The sequence below is a fragment of the Meles meles genome, chromosome 14 (assembly GCF_922984935.1).
Source record: "Meles meles chromosome 14, mMelMel3.1 paternal haplotype, whole genome shotgun sequence".
Classification (NCBI taxonomy): domain Eukaryota; kingdom Metazoa; phylum Chordata; class Mammalia; order Carnivora; family Mustelidae; genus Meles; species Meles meles.
The window spans coordinates 4,030,637-4,058,182 of NC_060079.1; the positions used below are offsets into that span (position 1 = coordinate 4,030,637).

The following is a 27,546-nucleotide window of genomic DNA, read 5'->3' on the forward strand; positions in this document are numbered from 1 at the left end:
AAAATCTACTGAAGATGCAGCAGTTGATATCTAAATTCGTGTACATTTGTGGGAATGCAACAACCAGAAGTAATGACAGATTCCAAGAATTATTTGAAATCTGGAATCAATATTTACCAATCAGAAGCTGAATGCAAAGAGACACCAGCCACACTCTAGATCTATGCTGCCCAATATGGCAGCCACTACCCACATGTGGCTATTTAAGTTAATTAAAATTAAAATTTTAGTGGCTCCACTGCACTACCCCATTTCAAGTGCTCAACAGTCAACATGTTGCTACCAGCTACTATACTGGAAAGTCTGGATAGAGAATATTTCCATCAACCAGAAAGTTCTATCAGCACTACTCTGTAAGAAATTTAATTAACTCAACAAATACTTATTAAGTGCTTACCCTAAGGTTGCCTTGATTTACGTGCTTTGATGCAATGTTATCAACTGGCCAAATGTCATACAGCTGGTCGGAAGCCAAGAAGAATCCAAGTAGTCTGGCTCTACAACCTCTTTGTTATACTGCCTTTCAATTTCTAAATTTCAATAATTTTCCATATGTGCTTACTAACATAAACAACAGGGTGATTTTTCTAATATCTCATCTGAGTAGCTCACTACCATACAACTGCTGTTTTTTAATTATTTCTCTAATCCCTGCCACAAAACCAAAGAACAAAGATAGGCCAGCTTTTTAACATTATTAATCTTATTCAAAGATTGGGGTCAAATAATTTTATATTAAAATGTGGATATATTACAAATTAGAATGAAATTTCCACTGACCATTTTAAGAAAAAAGTTGAGAAATTTTGAGCTTCTACAAGCCATTGTAAGGTATTCCCTGCTTCTCCCAAACATGTAGGCATTCTCCTTTCCCATTAGAGCCACTGTGGCATTAGAACTTTTTTTAAAATATGAATTTATCCCCCCATACCCTAACTTTGTTCAGAATTTCATCAAGTCTTTGCTGAATAACTTCAACAGCCTCCTAACTGGTCCTTCTACCTCCTATCTTGCTTCCCTCAGTCAGATTTTCACATTATCAAACCAGAGGTCTGTCAAGTCACCACTACTGGGTGATTTCAAGATAAATTATTATGGCAAATAAGGGCCTATGATAACCCAGTCCCTGCCTATTTTTCCAGGTTCATCTCATAGTACTCCCTCGTTTATTCATGCATTTTTTTTTTCACTCAACAAATACTACTGAGCAAATTATTATGTGTAAACAAGGTCCTTGAACTAATACATATTAGAGTCTAGGGAGACCAACATTTATTCGTTTTAATCACACAAATAAATGTAAAATTTCAAATATGGTAGGTGTTATGAAAGAACTACACAGTTATCTACGTGTAGGACAGCTGAATCTCACCTTTTAGGAAAGCTAAGAAAGGCTTTCCTCAAAGTGACTGTGGAAGACTTTAAGGATTAGGTGAAAGTGAAGAACATTCTAAGCAGAGAAATAAGTATATAAAAGGTCCTGGGGCAGGATGAAGAACAGGAAAATGAAAGACTGAAAAGAGAGCTGGTATGGCTGAGACAGAAAAAAAGCAATGGAAGAAGGGTTTTAAGAAGCTGGAAATATAAAAGCTTACTCAAAGCCTTGCAAAAACCAAGTATCAATAAAACCTCAATTCAAACCTGCATCATCTGTCTCTGAAACCTACCACTATACTCTAGGCCTTCCCCTATAGAAATCTGTTCCTATATTTCAGTCCATAAAATACTACCAAATGCCTACTATATGCCAAGCAATGTGCCAGATGCTTCAGACACAATAGTGAGCCAATGACAAGCAAAAACAAATAGAACCCCTGTCCTCATGGAGTTTACAATCCAGTAGATGAGTCAGTCATACAACCAAATAAATACCATAAAATGGCAGGTATAATAAGTATTACTAAAGTAGACAATGCTATGAAAAAAACAATTTAACCTAAGAGTGGTCAGGCTTCTTTGATAAAGTAAACGACTACATTAAGATCTGTAAAGTTAACGTTTATGAGGCAGAATGGGGAGAAAGATGTTCCAAGACAAGGGAATACATACATGTAAGGTTCCAGAAGGAGGGAGCAACTCAAAATGCCTGGCAAGCTGTAGCCTAAGGCCAGCTTCAAGAGTGTGTGACCTACATTTAACATGATACTCTGCTGCTGCCATTTTGAAATTCTTAATAACTTTATTTTTGAACTTATGTTTTGCAGGTGAAGCCCAATGGGACAAGAAAGCAAGTGTAGGAGCTGTGAAGACATGATAGTGGCCTGGGACACATGCACATGCCTCAAGACAGTCTGGAGTGCCACATGCCCCAACTGGCTATGGACAAAGCTGGGCCCAACCAGCAGCAGCTCCAGGACCTACCACCATGGAAGTCACTTGCCTGCTCACGACCAACCCTGTCCCTAAAATACCTACACAAACAATTAACTTTCCAGTCTAAGCACTGACAACAACTCAAGGAGTAAACTTTGTCAGCAAATTACAGAAGAAAATTATACAAACAGACACTGCAATAAAGCATTTCAGGGAGTTGTTAGAATCCTTCAGAGTTTAGAGTCTCTGGTTTTCAAAATTTCTACAGCAAAGCAAGCATCTCCAGGCCTGGAAATAAAAATTAAATTTAGAAATCATTGCATTCAACAGAAAGGATACTGTTTTGAGTATAAAGCTCTGGACAGACCATGTATTAATCAGAAAGACAATTTTATTTTTCTTTTATAACTGAAGGATATTATGGCAGGATGCATAAAAACACATCTTTCATTATATATAAATTTAATCATAAATAAATCATTAAGCAAGCTACTTTTGGTTTCTTCTATGACTTCTAAAAGTAAGAACTATCAAAAGAAACATTAAAATATTGTATAAAGGTACATCTAAAACTAAATTCAGTACCAAGTCTTTAAAAAAAAAGTTCTGGGGCACCTGGGTGGCTCAGTCGTTAAGCACCTGCCTTAGGCTCAGGTCATGATCCCAGTCCTGGTATCGAGCCCCACATCGGGCTCCCTGCTCAGCGGGAAGCCTGTTCCCCCTCTCCCACTCCCCCTGCTTGTGTACCCTTCTCTTGCTGTGTCTCTGTCAAAGAAATAAATAAAATCTTAAAAAAAAAAAAGTTCTGTAAGAATCATCAGCTAAAATTTGTATTTATAATTAATCAGAAATGTATCCCAAAGTTGTCACAGCCTATAAAATTTAACTTTAATAACAGCTGCAACAATAAAAAGATCCTACTCAAAATAATTATCAAAAATTTACAATCTTGGGGTGCCTGGGTGGCTCAGTGGGTTAAAGCCTCTGCCTTCAGCTCAAGTCATGATGATCCCAGGGTTCAGGGATCGAGCCCCACATTGGGCTCTCTGTTCTGTGGGGAGCCTGCCTCCTCCTCTCTCTCTCTCTGCCTGCCTCTCTGACTACTTGTGATCTCTGTCAAATAAATACATAAGATATATTTTTAAAAAATTACAATCCTGCATTTGCCAAGAGCGAATGACATCACTTTCAATTATAGCAACTGAAAATAAGCTGGCTAAAAGTAAAAATTTTGATGACCTAATAAATTTGTAGAAAAGCCAAAAATATCTTATGACCAATCACAATTCCACATAAAATTAAACCAAAATACTTTAACAATTTATAAGTTTGCTGTTACCCAGAAAGCATTACTACTTCTATTACATTTGTAAGTATAAAATATAAATGAAAGCGCTATATTTTAGAGGCTCTAATGGCACCTCTTCCCTGCCTTTTGAACAAGGAGCCCCACATTTTCATTTTACATGAGGCCCCACAAATTATGTAGCCAGCCCTGGATGGGAAACAAAAAAAAGTAAACAGGATCTGGCTTATTGCTGGAAGATGAGGCAGGGGCCAACCACCAGAAAGTTCTGAGCTTTCAGAAACCTATTCACTCTGGAGAGTGAAATGAGACATAGCCTAGTAAATCAGAACCCTTACACAGAAGACAGCATTCTAGTTTTAACAATAAACCTACGGGTGCCTGGGTGGCTCAGTCGGTTAAGCGTCTACCTTCAGCTCGGCTCATGATCCCAGAGTCCTGGGATGGAACCCCGCACAGGGCTCCCTGCTCAGCAGGAAGCCTGCCTCTCCCTCTCCCACTCCCCCTGCTTGTGTTCCCTCTCTTTATCAAATAAAAATCTTTAAAAAAAAAAAAAAAAAACACCCTAAGAATGGTTATATACCTTCTAAACTTCGAAAGCCCCTACTCTAGAATATTCTTTGTCATTTTATAGTGGGCCTAATTTTTCCCACAACTATAAGTGAATAGAACTTGGCGTGAGAATAAATCCATATCCCTTCTCCAAAATAAAGTTTATTGATTTTCTAATAGCTCTTTCTCAAAATCCTTTTTTTCCTTTTATTTGCTAGCAAGATTATCCTTAACTAGCACTGATTAAAGAAAACTGCAGAGGGACACCTGGGCGGCTCAGTTGGTTAAGCGAATGCCTTCAGCTCAGGTCATGATCCCACCGTCCTGGGTTCGAGTCCCACATCAGGCTCCGTGCTCGGCAGGGAGCCTGCTTCTCTCTCTGTCTCTGCCTGCCACTCTGTCTGCCTGTGCTTGCTCTCACTCTCGCTCTCTGACAAATAAATAAATAAAATCTTAAAAAAAAAAAGAAAACTGCAGAAATGGGACCTGACTTACAAATGTGGTTTCTATTCAGCTTCAGCTGTGAGACAGCTTTTAATTTTGAGATAAATACAGAATAGTCAAGAAAGTAATCACAAATTTTAAAAATACATGCAACATTCAAATTTATCAGAATGACATACTAATTATGTGTGCTCTGATGTTTTATATTGTAAAAAATTCAAACTATACTGAAATGCAGAAAGGACTCTTCCCACTTCCAATCCCATTCTCTAAACCCCCATTCTTAAAAATTTAGTATATCTCTTCCGATTCTGCTTCTATACATATACAAATATATGCAGAGATTTTATTTAGAAAGCAAAAACAAGATCATATATTCCGTCCATTTTTTACCCCCAATTTGACGTTCTTTCCATGTCCATTCTGATCTTTCTATAAAAAAGTAACACTACAATATATTAGACCTACATTTCTTGAGAGTCAACAATCTACCAAAAAGTTGTAACTTTTTTTTTTAAGATTTTATTTATTTATTTGACAGAGATTACAAATAGGTGGAACGAACGAGGAGAAAGCAGGCTCCCTGCTGAGCAGAGAGCCTGATGTGGGCTGGATCCCAGGACCCTGAGATCATGACCTGAGCCAAAGGCAGAGGCTTTAACCCACTGAGCCACCCAGGTGCCCCTAAAAGTTGTAGCTTTTTATACCTCTGCTAGCATTAAAGCATAGTTTGTTTTTCTCTTATGTTACATCATTTTAATCAAAGTTCTGTTTTTAGACGAGTCTTTCAATTTTCTATTCTTTTCCCATGCTAGCACTACAAAGTTTCAATTACTGTAACTTTTTAAAAATTGTTTATTTTATTTACTTTACTTTCTTAAAGACTTTAAGTAATCTCTATACCTAACATGGGTCTTGAACTCACGACCTAGAGATCAAGAGTCACAGGTTCCACCCACTAAGTCAGCCAGGTGCCCCTCAATTACTGTAGCTTTTGAATAAATCTTAGTAACTGTACATCAAGTCCCCCCAACCCTTCATTTTCCTTTTTAAAAAATGTTGTTCTCATACAACTGTTCTTCCAGATATATTTTCTAATTAATTAGTCACATTTTTCTCCCACCTCAAAAAAGGGCGAAGAAGAAACAAAGATTTTGATTGACATTACATTCAACTGATAGATCAACGAGGGAGGAACTGCCACCTCACCAAATTAATACTTTAAAATGATGAACACAGCCTTCATCTAATTCAGATTTCCTTTTGTGTTCTTCAAATAAACTAGTTTTCTTCATAAAAAGTTGCATATTTAAGAGTGTTTAATGTTTAATAGTGTCCTATAATTTATTACCACAGTTTCTATAAGTGAAGGAATGAGGTCTTTTTTTTCCAATTTTAACTTGATTATTGTTGATATAAAAGACATCTCACAATTGGTTTATTTCTCTTATATCTGGTCACATTACCAAACAACTATTAGAGTTTCTTTTTTTTTTTAAGATACTCTTTCTTTCTTAGAGAAAGAGAGCACAAGCAAGGGGAGTGGCAGGCAGTGCAAGCAGAGGGAGCGAAGTAGGCTTCCTGCTGAGGAAGTAGCCAGATAAGAGAGACTGATCCCAGGACCCTGGGATCATGACCTGAGCTGAAGGCAGCTGCTTAACGAACTGAGCCACCAGGCGTCCCCATACTCTAGTAGTTCTAATAGTTTAATTTCCTTGGATTTCTTTTTCTGGATATCACCTGCAAATAACTATCTTTTTTACTTTCCTTTCCAATATTTGCACTTAACTCCTTTTTTTTTTATCTTACTGTATCAGCTAGGCCCTCCAAGTGTTAAGTAATAATTATATTACAACTCCCTATTTCACTCTTAAGAATATCACCATTTACTAGTGGTCTGAAATAACTTTATTGTTTTGTTTTGTTTTGTTTAAGATTTTATTTATTTATTTGACAGAGATCACAAGTAGGCAGAGAGGCAGGCAGAGAGAGAGGAGGAAGCAGGCTCCCTGCTGAGCAGAGAGCCCAATGCGGAGCTCGATCCCCAGGACCCTGTGATCATGACCTGAGCTAAAGGCAGAGGCTTTAACCCACTGAGCCACCCAGGCGCCCCACTGTATTTTTTTTTTTTAAAGATTTTATTTATTTATTTGACAGAGAGCAATCACAAGTAGGCAGAGCAGCAGGCAGAGAGAGAGGAGGAAGCAGGCTCCCTGCTGAGCAGAGAGCCCAATGCGGAGCTCGATCCCCAGGACCCTGTGATCATGACCTGAGCTAAAGGCAGAGGCTTTAACCCACTGAGCCACCCAGGCGCCCCACTGTATTTTTTTTTTTAAAGATTTTATTTATTTATTTGACAGAGAGCAATCACAAGTAGGCAGAGCAGCAGGCAGAGAGAGGGGGAAGCAGGCTCCCCGCTGAGCAGAGAGCCCAATGGGGGGCTCGATCCCAGGACCCTGAGATCAGGACCTGAGCCGAAGGCAGAGGCCCAACCCGCTGAGCCATCCAGGTGCCCCTTAAGTCAATTCCTAGTTTACTGAATTTTTAAGACTGTTAAATTTTAAGGCTGTTAAATTTTTTTTTAATTTTTAATTTTTTATGTTTTTTGACAGAGATCACAAGTAGGTAGAGAGGCAGGCAGAGAGAGAGGAGGAAGCAGGCTCCCCGCTGAGCAGAGAGCCTGATTCGGGGCTTGATCCCAGGACCCTGGGATCATAACCTGAGCGGAAGGCAAAGGCTTTAACCCACTGAGCCACCCAGGCGCCCAAGGCTGTTAAATTTTATCAACTGCCTTTTTCAAAGGTCTTTTCACATTTCTCTGGATCACTGGCCATGTTTCAATTAGTGGAGTTATGAGTCAAATGTAAAATACATATTTAATTGAACTTTAAATAAAAATTCCCCACTAACTAATTTTTGGGAAAAATTACTAGTGCCACAACAGAAACTAAAAGACAAAAGTGAAATAAATTAAAATGGGGGTGCCTGGGTGGCTCAGTTGCTTAAGTAGTTAGCCTTCAACTCAGGTCATGATCCCGTAGTCCTGGCATCAAGCCCAGCACTGGGCTCCCTGCTCAGTAGAGAGCCTGCTTCTCCCTCTCCTCCCAGCTTGTGCTCTCTCTTGCTATCTCTATCTCAAATAAATAAAATCTTTTAAAAAAAGAAAGAAAAATGCTTACTCAATATAATGCATCTTTCCAATAAGAGAAGTAAATGCTACAATCAAAATTCTTAAATTTATGACATGTTCATGATTGGTTACAAAAAATAAAAGCATTGTACCTTAAACATAGGAAGGCTCAGGAAATATCTACTAAATAAATGCACAAGGGGTGCCTGGGAGTTGAGCATCCAACCCTTGGTTTCAACTCAGGTCATGATCTTGGGATCCAGACTTGCCTCACTGGGCTCTGCACGCAGCCAGGACTATGCTTCTCTCCTTCCCCCTCTGCCCCTCCCCCTATTCATGCTCTCTCTAAAATAAATAAATCTTAGGGGCACCTGTGTGGAAGCCTCTGCCTTCGGCTCAGGTCATGATCCCAGGGTCCTGGGATCGAGCCCCACATCGGGCTCTCTGCTCAGCAGGGAGCCTGCTTCCTCCTCTCTCTCTCTGCCTGCCTCTCTGCCTACTTGTGATCTCTGTCTGTCAAATAAATAAAATTTTTAAAAAATCTTAAAATAAATAAATCTTAAATAAACAAATATATAAATGCTCAAATATTCCTCAGGCATGGCATTTGATTCTCTTGGGCCTTTATACAAATATATCCCTCTGCCCTCACCCCTCACCCAACTGGAAAATTCCAACTTGTCCCTCACTGACTACTCAGCTTAAAGATCACCAGTTCCTTAAGGATCACCTAGAAGCCCTTTCTACGTCCCCAACGCAGTCTGAGATAGATGTCCCTCCTCTGTACTCTCAGAGCACTAGTATATTCCATAATGCCACCTAACTAATAGTTTTGCCTTTCTTCCCCATTAGATTATGCTCAAAACAAGGTCTTTCTCCTATCTCCGTAGCGTACATAGCATTATGGCTAGCAAATACATATGGAAGAAATGCTCTAGAATGAATGAATGACTAGACTTAACTCCAAATCCAAACCAGCTATGGGACCACAGGCAAATCACTTACCTTCTCTGAATCTTAGAACTTCTTTATAAAATTTAATATCTCTTCTATTTACTTCACAGAATTGATGAGGGAATGAAATAGGAATTTTTTTTATCTCACTACAACTTTACAGATGCTTTCAAAATAGTAACCAGATTCCACTACAATAAAAACCATGAAAACCAATCATAAAACCACTCTCATTAAAGCTGCATTTACACGTATTAAATCCATTTTAGTTTTAAAACAACTACAGTAAATTATTTTTCTTTGAAGTTATCAGTTAACAAATGTACTCTGCAACATATTGGCACCACACACACTCACAAAGGACAATTCCTAATAGCTCAAGCAAGCCAGGAAAACAATACCAAGGAAACTGAAAAAAATAAAGCATTTTTCATGTTTATTGTTCAAATATGATATTAATACTAAAAGGACACTAAACTTTTCTATTATGTCTCTAAAATCAAAAGACATCCCACATTTTATATTCACACACACAAACACACACAGGAAACAAACTCCATTTACAATTCATCCACAAGGAGATAAATAAAGAAGAGCACAGGAAGATACGGCTTATACAATTTCATTGATGTAAAAAAATACATTTTAAAAATGATGTGTGTACTTCTTGGCGGCGGGGGCAGTTACGCAGCCTCAGAATAAAGTCCCTGTCACCCTTTGGCGCCAGCTGTGAGGGAAGGACCATCTCTGTGAGGTTCAGACATGATTTTGTCAGCCTACCAGCCTACATACTCTCTGTGTTGATGTGTTTATAAATGTAAAATTGCTATCAGCATTGTAGAGGCTCTGTCAGTTTTGTGCTGGTCCTATTGATTCATAATTATCCTCAAAGAGAAACTAAACAGGGTGCCTGGGTGGCTCAGTGGGTTAGGCCGCTGCCTTCAGCTCAGGTCATGATCTCAGGGTCCTGGGATGGAGTCCCGCATCAGGCTCCCTGCTCAGCAGCGAGCCTGCTTCCCTCCCTCTCTCTCTGCCTGCCTCTCTGTCTACTTGTGATCTCTCTCTGTCAAATAAATAAATAAAATCTTTAAAAAAAAAAAAAAGAGAAACTAAACAAATGAAAAAATAAAATAAAAAGAAACCCAATTAATGAAAAAATAAAATAAAAAATTAAAATGTTATGTATGCTCTTATATGCTTAGAGATTTTTTTCAAGATTTATTTATTTGAGAGGGCACAAGCAAGCACGCGTGCACACACACACACACACACATGTGGGGCAGAGGTGAGAGAGAGAATCTCAAGCCAACTCTGCGCTGGACAAGGAGATGAACTCAGAGCTCGATCTCACGATCCTGAGATCATGACCTGAGCCGAAATCATGAGTGGGACACTTAACCAACTGTGCCCCCCAGGCACCCTGTCTAGAGATTTTTAATGTGTGTACTCAAGAAACAGTCATGTCTGAAAAGCAAATGGGAGCTTAGGGAACTTTTACTTTCCCCTATACACCTTTCTGCACAGCTTGAATTTCTTACTATTCAGAAAGGTATCTGCAAGATTTCCTAAATTAAGGATATTTATAGTATTCTCATTCATGTGAAAAAAAGAAAACTATATAATGTGTATTATAAAAACACAGGAAAAAAGGTATATTGAACTTAATACAGATTGCGCAGGGAGGGGGCACTGAGAGTGGGGAAAGGAAGAGAGAGATTCACTTTTTATTCTGTGTATTTGTGTGCTGTCACTGTATTTTAAAATAATATGTTCCGGTATTACTGCTATAATTTTAAATAACAGAATATGTGTCTACAATACCAAATTTTCAGGTCTGTAATGTAACCTACTAAATTCAAGCAGTCATAAAGAAGACTCTCACTGATAAGATTGTTAGCACTGACTGTGGTCAACTTTACTTACTCTAGTATATTATCTAATATACTCTCAAAAATTTAGGGTTAGGTGTCTTAACCAAAAGCCAATAAATGGAATCTTCTTTGCAGAAGAAAAGTTCAGGACCTACTTAAATAACTTTCCATCTGCACAATGTTTTCAAAATAGATAACTTCACTTGCACAACTGCTAACCTACAAAAGTCCATCCTCATTCTAGCTTGTTCACCTTCAAATTTATTTTTTAGCATGTATCCTCACTGTCTTGAATCAGAAGATTAACCAGCATTTGCAAGCATCTACAAAAAATACTCCCTATTACAACTTGAGGTGGGGGGATAATCACTATTTACGCTGAGATCTATAAAATCAATAAATATCCTTTTCACTATAAAGGTCTAATACACTATTTGGCAACTTATCCAATAACCTAAATAGGATTGAATATAGATACTTATAATGAAGCAACTGCAATATCCAAAAACACATTTCAAAATTTCCCATCAAGCAATAAAATTTAACATTTACAGTATTATAATATATATACGTTGAGAAGCAACATGGGTGAGTAAAAAACTTTCTAAAGTTCCGAAATAGGAGTCTGGTGATCTAGGTTCTGGATCACTCTTCTCACTAATTTGTTCTGTGACCTACCTTCGGCAAGTCACTTCTACCTCTTTGAACCTCAGTTTCCCCATCTGTAGAATGGAAGGGAGAATGCTTAGACTAGGTTCTTATTTTTCAGGGTCTCTACTTCCCTAGAAATGCTGATAAAACTATAAACCCTATTTCCAAATATGTATGCTTGCATCAAAAAATCTGCTTACAATTTCCTTCTGATATCCATTGTGGACTAAGACCTCTGTACTAAAAGATGTCTTGAGTTTATTCTGCACACTAAAACTCTATGCCAAATTTCATAAAAGAAATATATGGATACCAAATGGAAAAACTGAGCAAAATGATTGTGAAAGGTATCATTAATTACTTTGAATCCCAAAACACATTAACAATTAAAATATATAGCAACTTCCTATGAGATTTCCTCAGATGGCTATCCATCTGAGCCAGATGGATAAATGCTAAAATAATTCAACCTTTTAAAAAATATCCTAATGCATAATAGTTGAAGATTTAACAATCCTAACTATCCCCAAATTAATTAATTAATTTGCTTTCTAGTCCTACTACCCTTTAGGTTAAGAGCCACAAACTGGTAACACACAAATCTGAGTTGGCGTCCCCACTCTACCACTTTGCTTGCAAATTTGGGTAAATTACTTAGCATTTACATGTCTTTGCCCCTTAGTCTATAAAATGAAAATGAAAGTTAAGAATTACCACCTCACAGGGGCGGCTGGGTGGCTCAGTGGGTTAAAGCCTCTGCCTTCGGATCCCATCATGAGGATCCCATCATGATCCGAGGGTCCTGGAATCCAGCCCCGAGTCCGGCTCTCTGCTCGGAAGGGAGCCTGCTCCCCCACCCCACCCCCGACTCTCTGTGTACTTGTGATCTCTGTCTGTCAAGCAGATAAATAAAATCTTTAAAAAAAAATTACCACCTCACAGTTAGTAAGAATTAAATAAGGTAACATACGTAAAAATACCTGGCATAGTGCTCCACACACAGTACGCATTTAATAAATGTGAGCTGTTATTACTAATAATAAACTGGAATACAGCTTTCATACTCAGAAATAATGCAGTAATTGTTACTCCTACACATTTGTAGTCCACATTTGTGAATATAAAGTGGAAACTTCTAAAAACAAATTTCCTCCTTTTAATAACTGTTTTTAATACTACCCTCTGGAATGATTAAATAAAATGTAAATGGATATCTACACAACATATCGAAGAGGTGGTGAGGTACAGTAGAAACAGACCCAGCTTTAGAGCCAGGCACTTGGTAATTATGTAATATGGGCCACGTAAACTCTTTCAACCTTGTAAAGCTGTTGCAGGGATTAATAAAGTATGTAAAACCATCACACACAGTATCTGGATGTAGTATGCACTCAATAAACAGAATTTATTGCTATTCTTCTCAGCTACTCCCTTACAGATGATAAAACAGCTTTGCCAAGGAAGAGGGACGGTACTGGTACTGGCAAACTCAAGTGCTAATTAATACTCGGGCTAGTAATGAAGGACACTAATTTTATCTTATTAATGTAAGAACAAAGGCAGTGTTTTTTGGGGTCACATACTGCTTCCAGAGTCTAATGAAAATAGGGTCCCTGGCTCCCAGAAATTTTTCAGATATTTCAGGCAATACCACGTCAGGGATTTTAAGAACCTGTATTAAGGAGAACACTAGCTAGTTTTTTCTGGACTTAACTTGGAAGAGTCTGAAAACTTTACTCAGTTTTGTTACAAAACGATTCACTTAGCTTTGCTCATAAGGAAGCAAGCAAACCCTGCTTGTATTAGACTTCTCAATTTCATTAGTTAAATTTCCTAAGCTATCTGATGTTGTGTGTGAAAACAAAACCTGTAAGTGGAACTACATACTATGCTAGAATTAGTTCAAATACTTTTAAACGTGATGCTCGAACATATAATCCAAGCACCAAACCAAAAGGGGGAAAAAAAGTTCAATTAATCAGTCAATAAAACAAAACGAAGCTAGCTGTATTCGATATTCGATCTCAGAAAAGCTAGATCAATTCAAGCAATCAACCGAGCCCCAAACTTCCAAAAGAAAATCTACGAACACAGAAATCAAAATTTACAAAAACAAAACTGAGCCAGAAAATACAGTTTACTGAGTAACTGAATATAGTTTATCCTTACTTCTACTCCCTGCGTGGAATACTTTTTTCAACCTTTAACTCAGCCTTCCTAAACTTCCTGGGCAAATAACATACTCATCAAACTGTTCACTGAATAGTGTTAAGAACTAAGTCAAGGAGCCCCTTAGACTCATCTCTCAATGCGCGACCCACAGGAAGCTTGGTACTTAATAAAGTTTTGCCCCAATGACCTTGGTCCCAAAGATTCCCCTCCCTCCCTCCTGCCGGTTCTTCCACGTGCTGGCGGCTGCGGTTACCCCAGAGGTGGGTGCAGGTCGAAGAAAGAGCTTGAGGACCCACATCCTCGAAGGAAAAAAGGGTTGCTAACAGCACCTGGGCTGAGCCATCCCTTCCTTCCTTCCTGGCAGCAACTCCTCAGCGGCGCACACACTGCCCCCGACCAAAGCCCTGCGGAGATGACCCGGACCTCCCTACCGCGCCTCGCTGTCGACCCAGTCTGCGGGGAAGGGTATATCGTGAAGACCGTGGCACAGGAAACCCTCCTTCCTTCAGCACCCTATTCCGTCGCCCGACCCGAGTGCTAAACACCTAGGGGAAATGGACAGCCCCAGGAAGAAGGGGGAACCAAGAGGGAAGGAAAGTAGGATGGAGAATCCTGCGCCACGCCACCGCCACCTCCTCCACTTCCAGGGCTCCCTGGAGGCCCTTGTCGGTCGCCAGCCCGGCTGACGGGAACCCTGGCAAGGCAGTGCCAGCCAGGGTTTCGCAGATACTGGGGTGCGGAGGTCGCGGTGTACTCACCATCAGAACTTTGGCCGCGTTCTCCAGCTGAGCGATCACTTCTGGGGGCCCCAGCGCCGCCGCCATCATGGTCTCTCTTCAATGACGCGCCATGCGCTGCATTATGGGAGCGGGCGCCGCGGCGGGCCAATCGCCGCAGCGACCCCGGAGCCTCACGCGCCCCCAGAGGCCGTCGCAGCCGCCGTCGACGCCAGTGTTGCGGCCCCGTGGGCCTGGCCTGGCCGTCGGGTTCTGGACGGCGGGAAAGAGAAGAGGCTGTGCCCGGCTGCCTGGCTGGGGCGGAAGGCGCCCGCAGGTCGGCACCAGGCAAGACCCGGCGGTGGACCCAGACGGTGACGGCCGCGGTTCCGGGCCCGCGCATGCGTGCTGTCCGGCACCCGGGCCTCTCGACCTCTCCGCTTTTCTAGCCCCTGTGCCCGCGAGCGGCTGAGTTCCCTCCACCGTGAACACCCCCCTCCCCGTCACCAGGCATTATACGAAACGGCGGCACGCTCTCCGTTCTCTACCCTTCACTCCTTTCATCCCGACCCTTCCTTTCCCTCCACGCTCCACGCAGTGTAGGATCTCACTTGGAATTGCTCTCCCCACTTCCTCTCCTAAGAGTCCTAAGAGAACATCTCTGTCCTCCGAGTACTAATTCTCTGTCCCTTCTTGGAAAAAAAAAAGGGGGGGGGTGGGAGTGGGGGAAGCATTCCAGGATAGAAAGGTTCCTAAGGTTCGTTTTTCCTAATGGGAGGTCCTGCAGGAGATTCCTCCACATTTATTTGGACGGGAGCTCATTGCGATGTCATACGGGAAAGTGAAATAGCAGAAATCCTAACCTTGAATACTCTGCTTCTTGAATTCAGAAAGAACTCGTCGTCACCCGTTTTGTCGGGTTTAAGGAAGTTGTAATAGCAATGTTAGTTACGGAATCCATGTTGACAGGTACTTTACATAGTAATTCAACTTTCCCTCCAGTGCTTCAGTCTCCTTTACAACATCCAAGCAAGTAGTCCTGAGAGCAGCTATTTCAGTATTCAAACCAGCTTTAACTATTAGAAAAGTTGTTCAGAAGAGGGGGTTATTTTGTTTTGAGCTGATATCTGCTTTCCTATGACTGATCTTTTGGTGCTGGTCTGCTTCCTGGGACTGTGCAGAAAGTCAAATTCACTTCAGTGTTTGTAAGTTTTCCTCAGTTGAAATCGTTCTGTATTTATTCTTCCTAGTTATAAGTAACCCGTAATTTTGAGATTCTTTTTTTTTTTAAGATTTTATTTATTTATTTGACAGAGAGATAGAGAGCGCCCAAATGGGAGAGCGGCAGGTGGAGGGAGAGGAAGCTCTCTGAGCAGGATGCCGGATGTGGGGTTCCTTCCCAGGACCCTGGGATCATGACCTGGGCTTAAGGCAGCCGCTTAACGGACTGAGCGACCCAGGCGCCCTGAGATTTTTGTTTGTTTTTAAGATTTTATTTATTTGAGGAAGAGCAAGCATGAATGAGGGCCAGAGGAAGAAGCAGGCTCCAGTACCCTATGATCATGACCTGAGCCAAAAGCAGATGGCAGAGGTTTACCCAACGGAGCCGCACCCCAGGGTGCTGTGTTGTGTTTTGTTTTGTTTTGTTTTTAATGTCACTACAACAGAATTGCATTATTTTCTCCATTGGAAAACAGGTTGTTAAAAAAAACAACAACACATTTCTTGTATTTGATATCTGCAACTCGGGAGTTGAGAAAGTGAATTAATGAGGTTTTTATTGCTTGAGAAATAAAGGTAGTACCTTTTATTTCATTACAAAAGGGTAAAGTTAACCAAAATGCAGTGAATGGACTTTTTTATTTTAAGAATTGTGTGAAACTAAATGATTAACATAGTGCATGACATATAGTAGGCATTCAATAAATATTTGACTAAGTATTAGAAGTCCAAAAAAGGATAACAGAATGTCACTGTAAGAGTAATTACTGTAGATCAGTGATCTATCTGCAAAGTGTAGGCAAATGAATAGTTTGTGACAGTAAATGTTTGAGGCCTATAATACTTCAGATTGAGCCTTGTGTTCCAAAGCATTTGTTTTATGTAATTACATAAGAAATTTGCATGAAGACACTTTTTTAAAAGGAGGGAAAAAAGTATTTTATCAAATGTGGAGATGAGTAGGCTTCTTTTCAAATAAGTATATTGAATTTAGAGGCTTTATAAAATGGATTGTAGACATCTCATATTACTGGGAGCCATGAAATTTAGGGTGGGGTAAAAAATGAAATTGTAGAATCTCAATGTTGGAAAACAGTAGAATTTACCTACTAGCTTAACCTCCCCTCGAATGCCTGGCTCTTGTTATTTCTTTATTTAGTCAATAACAATGCTCTCTTGCGGAGAATTAAGAAGTAGTATTCCAGCCTACCACAAGCTTTTCATATCCTGTAATAGAAAAAGAGAAGAATGTTGTGCAGACTCAAATAATTTCTAAGAGAGAAATGTTAATGGTCTAAGAAGAAGTAGATCTCTGGTTGAAATGTTCCTAAAGTCAAGAATATTTCAAAAATACATCCCCTCTACTTTTAGAGTACTCCTTTAACAAGTATGATGTCATGGGAGTCAAAATTATCCCTTCTTATCCTTCACCAAAACTAATTAGTAAAGTATATTACATACTTTTTCTTAGAAATACAGGTGTTTGGTGTTTGCTTTTTTTTTTTTAATGGAAACGAGTGGGATTTACCAATGTTACTAAATGTTGTCTTTCCTAAATTAGTGGCTTTCCAGGAATATTTCTAAAGTGGAAATACGGTTATTATCTCCACTGTTGACATTTCAGTGCAAAGGAAAAACCAACTGTTGTGGTATTTTAAATGATATTAAGTGTTACTTTAAAACCAGAAGAAAATTTATCTGAGAAATGATCATCTTAAGATTTGGAAATGAAAATCCTTTAATGATCATTTCTCAGATAAAGAAAATAAGATCCAGAGAAATTGGATCAACCCAGGTAGAACAAGTCACCTATCTTACAGTTTAGTATCTTTTGTGGTGAAGTAAACAAAGGCTGGAATTTAAATCAGAAGAACTGAGTTTGTATTATATCTCTGCTTCTTCTAAGATATGTTTACTGGCTAAGTAACTTAACATCTCAGGACCTCAGTTTGATCATCTGTAAAATGTTGACCATTACAAGTGTGTGAGAGTCAAAGAAAATAATGCATTTCAGATGACTTGTAAAGCTATGAAGCATTCCATGAATGCAAGGTATTACTATTATCAATTGATTACTTGTTTGCCACAATGGTTGATACCAAAGGACAATTAAAATTGAAGTCATGGTCTTTGCTTCTGAAAAGTTTAAGATAAGGTTATTTAAAATAACAGCCATTAATTAATTCATTTTCTCTTACTTCTTTCCAACTGTAGTACAATAAAGAATACATTTGGGCTTTGTTCCTCATTCCTGGCAAGAAGCTCCTAAAACCCTTGGATTTCTTCAGTGACAGAATGTCTTCCCTTAATCATAACAAGCCTCCTCCAAGCACACCGGAGTTTATGCTACTGAGGTGAAAGGGTGGAGCCCCCAGATAGCCCCGTGATGGGGCTGGTCACCTAAAGGAGCAAAGGGTAGGAACATTTGGTTCTTTTGGTTTTGGACCTACTCTTCAACCTCCAGGGAAGAAAAGGGGTGCTAGATATTGAACACTATAAAAACTTCTTTAACAATGAGATTTGCTGGGCTTCCAAGTTGGTAGACATATCCACCTGCAGTGACACACCCCATCTCCACAGGGACAGAGGCTCCTGTGATGGAGACCTTCCAGACCTTGCCCTATGTACCTCTTCATCTGGCTATTCGCTTGTATCCTTTATAATAAACTGGTAAATGTAAGTAAAGTGTTTTTCTGAGATCTGTGAGCCATTCTAGCAAATGATTGAATCTGAGCAGAGGGTTATGGGAATCCCTGGTTTATAGCCAGTGGGTCAAAAGTATGGGTTGTTCCTAAGACATGAAACTAAAACTTGAAAAGTATGGGTTGTTCCTAAGATATACACTATCTAACGTAGAGGCAGTCTTATGGGATTGCATCCTTGATTTGTGGGGTCTTCACTAATTCTGAATAGTTAATATCAGAATAGAATTGTAGGGGTGCCTGGGTGGCTCAGTTCTTAAGCGTCTACCTTTGGCTCAGGTCATGATCCTAGGGTCCCAGGATCAAGTCCCACATCAGCTTCCCTCCTCGATGGGGAGCCTGCTTCTCCCTCTCCTCCCTCTGCTCACTCATGCTCTCTCTCACTCTCTCACTCACTCTCTCTCTGTCTCAAAATCTTTTTTAAAAAGAATTGAATTGTAGGACACACAGTTGGTGTCTCATATGGATTATTTAAATATATAAGAATTTGCACATTGTTGGGGTGCCTGGGTGGCTCAGTGGGTTAAAGCCTCTGCCATTGGTTCAGTTCATGGTCCCAGGATCCTGGGATTGAGCCCCGCATCTGGCGCTCTGCTCAGCAGGGAGTCTGCTTCCCCCTCTCTCTGCCTGCCTCTCTGCCTATTTGTGATCTCTGTCAGTCAAATAAATAAATAAAATCTTTAAAAAAAAAAGAATATTACAAAATGGTGGTTAATGTTTACACACAATTACTACATGAAGGACACTGAGCTATTTTTTTAGCCGTTTTCATCTATTAACTCATTCAATCCTCCCAATAACTCTGTGATATAATAATTATGCTATTATTTTCACAAATTTCAGGTGAGGAAATTGAGGCATAAAGCACCTTAGTTACCTACCTCAGAAATAGCAGAACCGGGATTTCACCCAAATTGGAGAGAAAGAAGTAAAATTATCTCCGTGTGCAGATGTCATGATGTCAGATATGGAAAACCCTAAAGATTCAGCAAAGTTGCAGGCTATAAAGTCAACAATAAAAACTCAGTTGCATTGCTATGTACTAACAATGAACTATCTAAAAAGGAAATTAAGAAAATAGCCTTATTTATAATAACATCAATAAGAAAAAGGTAATTAGGAGTAAACTTAACCAAGGAAGTGAAAGATTTATACACTAAAAACCACAAAACACTGCTGAAAGAAAGAAGACACAGATAAATGGGAATGTTCATGGGTTGAAAGTCCTATTACTGTTAAGTTGTCAGTAATACCCAAATGATGTACAGATTTAATGTAATCCCTATCAAAATCCCAATAATACTTTTTTTGTAGAAATAGAAAAACCCATTCTAAAAGTCCCCTGGAATTACAAGGGATCCCAAATAGCCAAAACAGTCTTGAAAAAAGAAGAGCAAAGCAATTCCTGATTTCAAAACTTAATCACAAGGCTGTAATAATCAAAACACTGTGCTACGAGCACAAAGAAAGACATGTAAATCAACACAATAGAGTTGAGATCCCAGAAATGAACCTTCATGTATGTGATCAAATGATTTTTTTTTTTTTTTTTCAGAGAGAGAGCCTGCAAGCAGGTGGAGGGGGAGAGGCAGAGGGAGAGGGAAAGAGAATCCCAAGCAGGATCCAGAGCCTGATGCTCGGCTCAGGCTCATGACCCTAAGATCAGGACCTGAGCCAAAACCAGGAGTAGGGTGCTCAACTGACCGAGCCACCCAAGCGCCCCAAATGATTTCTGCCAAGATCCTTCAATGGGGAAAGGACAGTGTTTTCAACAAACCGAGTTGGGTAAACTGGATGGAAAAATGTGCAAAAAAAAAAAAAAGGAAGTTGACATGCACACACACACACACACACAAATTGTAAATATGTGAGGGATGGACGTGTTAAGTAACTTTATTATAGTAATCATTTTGCAAAATATGTATACATCTAAACATACATATATATAAAATCATCATGTTATACATCTTCAACTTGCACAATTTTATAAGTCAATTATACCTCAATAAAGCTGGGGACAAAAAAGAATTACACCATATACAAAAATTAACTTAAAATGGATTGAAGACCTAAAAGCGTAAAAACGCTTGAAAGAAAGTGTATGCATGGATAAACAAAATGTAGTACAGACATATAACAAAATATTAATCCTCCTTTAAAAGGATGAAAATTCTGGTGCACACCTAGGTGACTCAGTTGGTTGAGCACCGACTCTTAGTTTTGGCTCAGGTCATAATCACTGGGTCTGGAGATTAGCCCCCTATAGGGCTCCTTCCTCAGTGGGAAATCTGCTTCCTCTCTTCTTCTCCCTCCAACCCCCACTCATGCACTCTCTCTGAAGTAAATACATAACTCAAACAAACAAACAGATGCAAATTCTGATACATGCTATAACATGGATGAACCTTGAAGACATTGTGTCAGGTGAAATAAACCAGTTAGAAAAAGACAAATACTGAGGTGCTTGTGCAGCCCAGTCAGTTAAACATCTGACTCTTGGTTTCAGCTGAGGTCGTGATCACACAATCTTTGCGCTCACCATGAAGTCGACTTGAGATTTCCTCCCTCTCCCTCCTACCCTGCCACTCCTCCTGCTCATGGTATCTCTCTTTCTCTCTGTCTCTCTCTCTCTAAAACAGATAAATAAAATCTTTAAAAAAATAAAGAAAAGAGGGGCGCCTGGGTGGCTCAGTGGGTTAAAGCCTCTGCCTTCGGCTCGGGTCATGATCCCAGGGTCCTGGGATCGAGCCGCATCGGGCTCTCTGCTCCGCGGGGAGCCTGTTTCCTCCTCTCTCTCTGCCTGCCTCTCTGCCTACTTGTGCTCTCTGTCTATCAAGTAAATAAAGAAAGAAAAGAAAAAAACAAATAGTGTATGATTCCACTTATAGGAGGTACCTAAAGTAGCCCAACTTACAGAAACAGAAAGTAGAGTGACGGCTGCCTGATTGTTGGGGGCACAGAGTTTGTTTTTTAAGACTAGAAAGTTCTAGAGATCTGTTGCACAACACTGTTAACACTGTACATACTTAACACTACTGAACTGAATACTTAGAATACTTAAGATGGTAAATTTTATGTTCCTGAGGGTTTTTTAACCATAATTGAATTTCTTTTTTATGTATGTACGTATATATGTATGTATTTGTTTAGATTTTATTTATTATTTGACAGAGAGAGAGACAGCGAGAGAGGGAACACAAGCAGGGGGAGAGGGAGAGGGAGAAGCAGGCTCCCTGCTGAGCAAGGAGCCCAAGGTGGGGCTGGATCCCAGGACCCTGGGATCATGATCTGAGCCAAAGACAGACGCCTAATGACTGAGCCACCCAGGCACCCCTGAATTTCTTTTTTAGAAGATCAATCTAAACATTCCATTTTTCATGTGAAATTCGATGATTTTGCTTAAACAAAATAATTGGAGAAATTTATTTTCATAATAAAACTGAGACATTTTTGCCTTTTTTACTCTTTTTCTGTCAGCGTGAACAGTGAGCTTTTCCAAGGGCTGAGTGTGTGGTATCTCTGTGCATTGAATATAGGGACACATATGAAAATGTAGTTCTTTTTTATTAAGTCAGACTTAAAGAAACTTGTAAAAATGTAAAAACAATGTGATGACGAGCCCCACGGGTGTACGAATCTCCACCTCCGGTGCTTCTGTACGTCAGCCTCACTACCGAACATCACCCCTGGCGCCGGAGAGCATCTTCGCACCGGAAGCACGTGGCACAAACGCCGGCACCGAGAGACTCTGGAGCCTGAAAGTGCCCTATTCACAGCAAATGTAAATATATAGCCGAGCAGCCCCTAAATATTCTGGTCCTTTTAAAGCCTCCGGGTCACATAGGCGCTGAGAAGGACCTACAAGCATGGCCAGGTTTTTTGAACGACAAAGCAGTTGTTATCAACCTCCTGACATTTTCTGTTTTCTCTCATTTTGCTTCTGTTCTTCTCCCATTCATTAACTTTTTTCAGTGGTTCCTGGGAGAGTGGATTCCACACTGCAGGGGGTTCTGAGTCTGGTGTTTTATACGCTGGGGAAAGCTCTGTTTCATGACTGTGGGCCTGATGCCAACAAAGTTTGTAAGCCAAGTTTTCCGTGGAGACAGGGTCTCTTGGTTTTCAGGGGGACCCTTTTGAATACCTTTTTAAGAATGCGGAGGCATTCCAAAAAAAACCTCTGAGGACTGCTGCATTAGCGAAGACATCTCAGATGAGTCTAGTGCGAGGGAACGTGGTATTTGGCGAGAGCTCGTTTGCTTGTTTTGAACTACAGAAGTCATGATCTACCTCAGCCGGGCTCGTCCCACTGTCCCAGAGACCAGCCACACCACTTGCATGTGGGCCTCCACCCTGTGACTCTTGTTCCCCTCACATGTAACACCCTCTCTGCCTCCTGTGAAGATTTTCACTCTATTTATTCCAGCAGAGCTCAAGCCCACCTCTTATCAAAGATGGCCCCAACCAGCTCTCCTGACTCAGTCCCTACACTTTTACCTAAAAGGAGGAGTCCTATTTGAAGTAAAAGTGTGTTCTTTCTGTAATCTCCAAGTAATTCTCTCTCCAAAGTTCTAAGTTCATCTAATTCTGGAGGGCAAATATGACAAATTTCAACTTAAAAAAATATTTTAAGTAATCTCTACACCCAACATGGGGCTTGAACTCACAACCTTGAGATCAAGAGCCACGTGTTCTACTGACTGAGCTGGCCAGGCACGCCTACAAATTTCAACTTTGATGAAAATAATGATCTATAGAGCTTATGAACAGAATCAGATAAGCCTACCTGCCTTATACTGTTGTCCTGAAAAAACTTAGGATACCTTTACGTAGAGACACCCATGGATTTTATATTCAAGCTTCAGTTTTAAGCATTCAGTATGTGCAAAGTGATGCTCAATACATACATTGAACATAAGACTGCTCAGTATGTTTTTATTGATTCATTCTGAAATGAACAAACATTAGGTGCCCATAATGGCTCAAGGACAGAGTAAGCCATGGCATTCAAAGGTCCCTTAACAATTGTGTAGTTTTTTTGGTGGTGGTGGGGGATATGATGCAGATTTGCCTTAACGTTACAGAAATCTGCACAGTATTTTCCTGACAATGTAGGTTCAATAGCACCCTCTTAGAATATATAGATATAAAAGAAAATATTGCAATTTGCAGGTGGTTTAATAAAGAATTCCTATTTTCACTCCATGAAAACGTCATGCCAAAAAATTTCGTGTATCCCTGGAGTGAGCACAGATCTTACTTGCAAAGGCACTTCACCAGCTCCCTCTGCCGTTTATTGCTTTGATTTGGCTCGCAGAGAAACTATGGTACTTTCTGGACTAAAATACTAAATCGAATTCAGGATAAATTACCTACTGGATAGTAGGCAAGGGTATCACTTATCTGTATATTCTAGAATAAAGGAAATCAAACCACTAAATATATCTGCATAAAAGAATTTCTACAAGTATTCTTATTATATTAGTATCTCTGTTTTTGTTTCAGCTGTGATCATGTAACCTATTGTGAAGAAAGAAGATTTATAACAGGTTTCTATTTACAGGTATTTATTTGGTATAAACCTCCATGGCCCAGAAAAGAAACAAGCAAAAAAATCTACCCAACAAAATTCAGGTGATCTCTGGAAAAATTATTTGCCAAGAGTACAGGGCAAAACAACCAAATGCCATTTAGGGCATTCTAAAGACTTTGGTTCTGAATCCCTACTTATTCAAAACATTAACAATCTTCGTAGATATCTCCCAGGCTGCTGGAGGAAGTAAACACCAGGCTGCCTCTAATTGAAACTTCATCTCTAGTTCAGCAATTCTTTAAGTTCAAAATCTGGGGGGAAAGGCAACTAATTTAACTAGGAAGAAAACCTGCAGTTATATTTGGGGCAACAATTTTATTTTCTTTCCCTAGCCTTAAAGTATTTCTCATTCTAAGTACTAAAGCCTTCTTGAAATCTCACAGGTGGGTTCTAGTTATTTCTTTTCAATAAAAATAAGTGATGGGGCACCTGGGTGGCTCAGTGGGTTGGGCCGCTGCCTTCGGCTCAGGTCATGATCTCAGGGTCCTGGGATCGAGTTCCACATCGGGCTCTCTGCTCAGCAGGGAGCCTGCTTCCCTCTCTCTCTCTCTCTCTCTCTCTCTCTGCCTGCCTCTCTGCTATTTGTGACCTCTCTCTGTCAAATACATAAAATCTTAAAAAAAAAGAATGATAATTTTAAAAATTCATGGAATCAACGATAAACTGCATTATCATAGTTTCTTAGTTTCTTTCCTAGTGTTTATATACCTGGTGATCTCACCTACATTATTTTACTGGTTCCTAAAGTCTACAGACTGAATTGGGAAAGACAGGTTTATTTGGAAAAAGGAATCTTTTATATTTTTACAAAGCAGATGGATTAAAAAAAAAGTTATCTGAAAAATCTCTATGGTAACAATCTTCCCTCCCCCCCCCCCCCCGTTTCTGGAACAATCTTTTCTTGAAAGTCTAGATCACAACTGATATGTGATTGTTAGTGCTACAGGTTAGTTAATTGGGCCAATCAGTAACATAATAAAAGGAAATGTCCATTAGACTGTTTTTTAAAAAAAAGGGGGGGTGTCTCTTAGATTGTTTAAAAATAATATTTAGAAAAAAATTTATTTTAATTATTTTTACCTTCAAGACTCAATTCCTTACATATATCAATAATTGTTGAGGTCCTCATTTGCTTTCTCTACTGGAACTCAGATGGGCTGCTATTTGCTAAATGTAGGCCTCAATCCAGGGTGCCTGGCTGGCTCAGTTGGGAGAACATGTGACTCTTGATCTCCAGGCAAGTAAGTTTGAGCCCAGTGTAGAGGTCACTTAAAATAAATAAACCTGGGGCTCCTGGGTTGCTCAGTTGCTTAAGCATCTGCCTTCAGCTCAGGTCATGATCTTAGGGTCTTTAGATCAAGCTCCACACTTTGTGCAGAGTCTCTTTGTCCCTCTCCTTCTACTCCTCCCCCCAATCTCTTTCTCTCTCTCTCATAAATAAATGACTAAGTTTTAATAAATAAATAAATAAACTTAAAAAAAATAGATCTGTGCCTCAGCAGTACCAATTTAAAACCATTTCAGTTCAACTAAGACATGGAAACAAGATTCCCACACAGAGAAATAAAGAGCAATCAGCAAAGATAAATTCTAAATACCAATGAAACTTACACAAGAAAACATCACATAACATTGATTTCTTCCTCAGACTTTGAAAAAAAAAAAAAATCACTTCTTAGAAAAACAAGTAGCCTTAAGTGATTCCTGCAGCACTCACAATCTTTGATTGTCAGAGACAAATGTTTTAAGGTTTCTTTTATGAAATAGGGAGATTCTTCTATTTTTCTCAAATAACCATTTTAAATTAAAAGTGACAAAGGAAAATCTCAAGATTAATTTTTGTCTCTGGAAAGTAACTGTTCCTTTTTTTTTTTTTTTAAGATTATTTATTTATTTATTTGACAGAAGGAGATCACAAGTAGGCAGAGAGAGAAGAGGAAGCTGGGTGGCTCCATCCCAGGACCCTGGGATCATGACCTGAGCCGAAGGCAGAGGCTTTAACCCACTGAGCCACCCAGGCACCCCAGTAACTGTTCCTTTAAACCATTTTTTAAGATTTTATTATTTTTTAAGTAATCTCTATACCCGATGTGGGGCTCAAACTCACAATCCCAAGGTCAAGAGTAGTATATTCTGCCAACTGAGCCAGCCAGGTGCCCCTGGAAAATAAACTTCTAATTTGAAAAAAATGAATTTGGTTTACTGAAATATAGAGGAGCAGAAGATTCCAGGTAGCACAATAGTTGGCATTTCTGCCTGATTGGGCACTTCAAAGTAATTAGCACATTAATGTTTTTACAGACACCCTAGAAAGTGGTGACATTTTAAAAGTTTAAAAATGCTCACATAGAAGGCAAGTCATGGAAAGAATAAATATAAATGACCAGTAAACATATGGAAAAAAAAATGCTCAAGGGACACCTGGGTAGCTCAGTTGATTAAGCATCTGACCTTTGATCTCAGCAGAGGTCATGACCACAGGGTCATGACCTCATGCCCCACATTGGGCTCCATGTTGGACATTAAATTAAATTAATTAATTTCTTTTAATCTGTTGTTAAATTTTAAAAAATGCTTAACTTTACAAATACTCAAACAACTGGTATTTTCTTTCCCTATCAAGTTGACATATTCTTAAAGATAACATCTAAAAAAAAAAAAAAAAAGACAATATCCATGGGATGGGTGTCTGGCTGGCTAAGTTAGTGGAGCATGCAACTCTTCATCTTGGGGTTGTAAGTTCTAGCCCCAGGTTGGGTGTAGAGATTACCTAAAAATAAAATCTTTAAGATAATAGCCAAACTTGGCACAAAGGTAATATAGAGTAGATCAAAGAGCTCTGACCCTGAAGCCATTTTTGGGTGTGGGATTTGGGCAGTTACTTATCCTCTCTGAGTGTTTGTGTCCTTAAAATAGGAGTAATAATAGTACCTGCATCATAGAAAATTAAACTCATCAATAAATACAAGACTTAGAAGAGTCCTTGACATGAAGTAAAAGTTAAATAAAAGTTAACTATTATTATGTGTATTAAATATCTCTTGAACATACAAGAAATGCGTATCTGTGGTTGCCGCTCTGGTGGGAGAGAGACCTACTTACTACTGTACCTTCTAGTGTGTGTACACTAGTGTTTCAGTGATATTTTCTCAGTGCCCCCCTGCCAAAAGAAATACCTAATAGTGCCATTTATTATGTAGTTAGTTCCAAGCAATTCGGTATTTGTATTCTAAAAACCCAGTAGCCATTTGAAAAAAAAAATCATTTAAATTGAAAGAAAAAATGCTATTTTTATTTTATCCTTAAGTAACCACAATTGCCAATGGATGTATGTGTTTGTTGGGCACTGCACAATTCCTCAAGTCTTGGAAAAAGACCGGATGCTGCTGCCACTTATTTCCCAATCCACACTGATCTTCACAAGATACTTGCTTTTCATCATGACACCCCCCCCAAATTCCCAGCTTTGCAAAGATATATGTCATTGCAAGGAATGTAGTGTGATCCAATATTCAAACTATGAGCTACCCTGAGTTAGTAGAGTGGTGTCCAACAGGCATCACTTCTGTTTTCCTATCAATTTGTCAATTCAATAGGAGAAAACTTTGGAACAGCTCTTGCTGACCCTGGGAGTTGATTGTGCACTGTGCACCTCAATACGCAGTTTGAGAACCACGTTTATATACCATTTCATAACTTTTAAAAAAGATTTTACATATTTATTATTTGAGAGAGAGAGAGCATGCATGTGTGAGTGGGGGGAGGGGCAGAGGGTGGGGAGAGAGAGAATCCCAAGCAGAGTCTGTTGCTGAGTGAGGAGCCTGATGCTGGGTCTCTCTCACAACTCTGAGATCATGACCTGAACCAAAATCAAGAGTCTGAAGCTTAACCAACTGAGCCAGCCAAGTGCCCCACCTTTTCATA

The 27,546-nt window shown here is 39.6% G+C and overlaps 1 protein-coding gene across 2 annotated transcripts in view; it reads right to left on the minus strand.

Annotated features, from left to right (window-relative positions):
• Positions 1-14,442, minus strand: part of XPO4 (exportin 4) — a 125,298-nt gene extending 110,856 nt beyond the window's left edge. Inside the window, exon 1 of one of the 2 annotated variants that reach the window (XM_045977999.1) lies at positions 14,152-14,442. In XM_045977999.1, the coding sequence (XP_045833955.1) occupies positions 14,152-14,220 (69 nt within the window). In that variant the 5' untranslated portion in view covers positions 14,221-14,442. The remainder of the gene's footprint in view (positions 1-14,151) is intronic. The other variant, XM_045978000.1, reaches the window with a different exon arrangement.
• Positions 14,443-27,546: the final 13,104 nt, after the last annotated feature.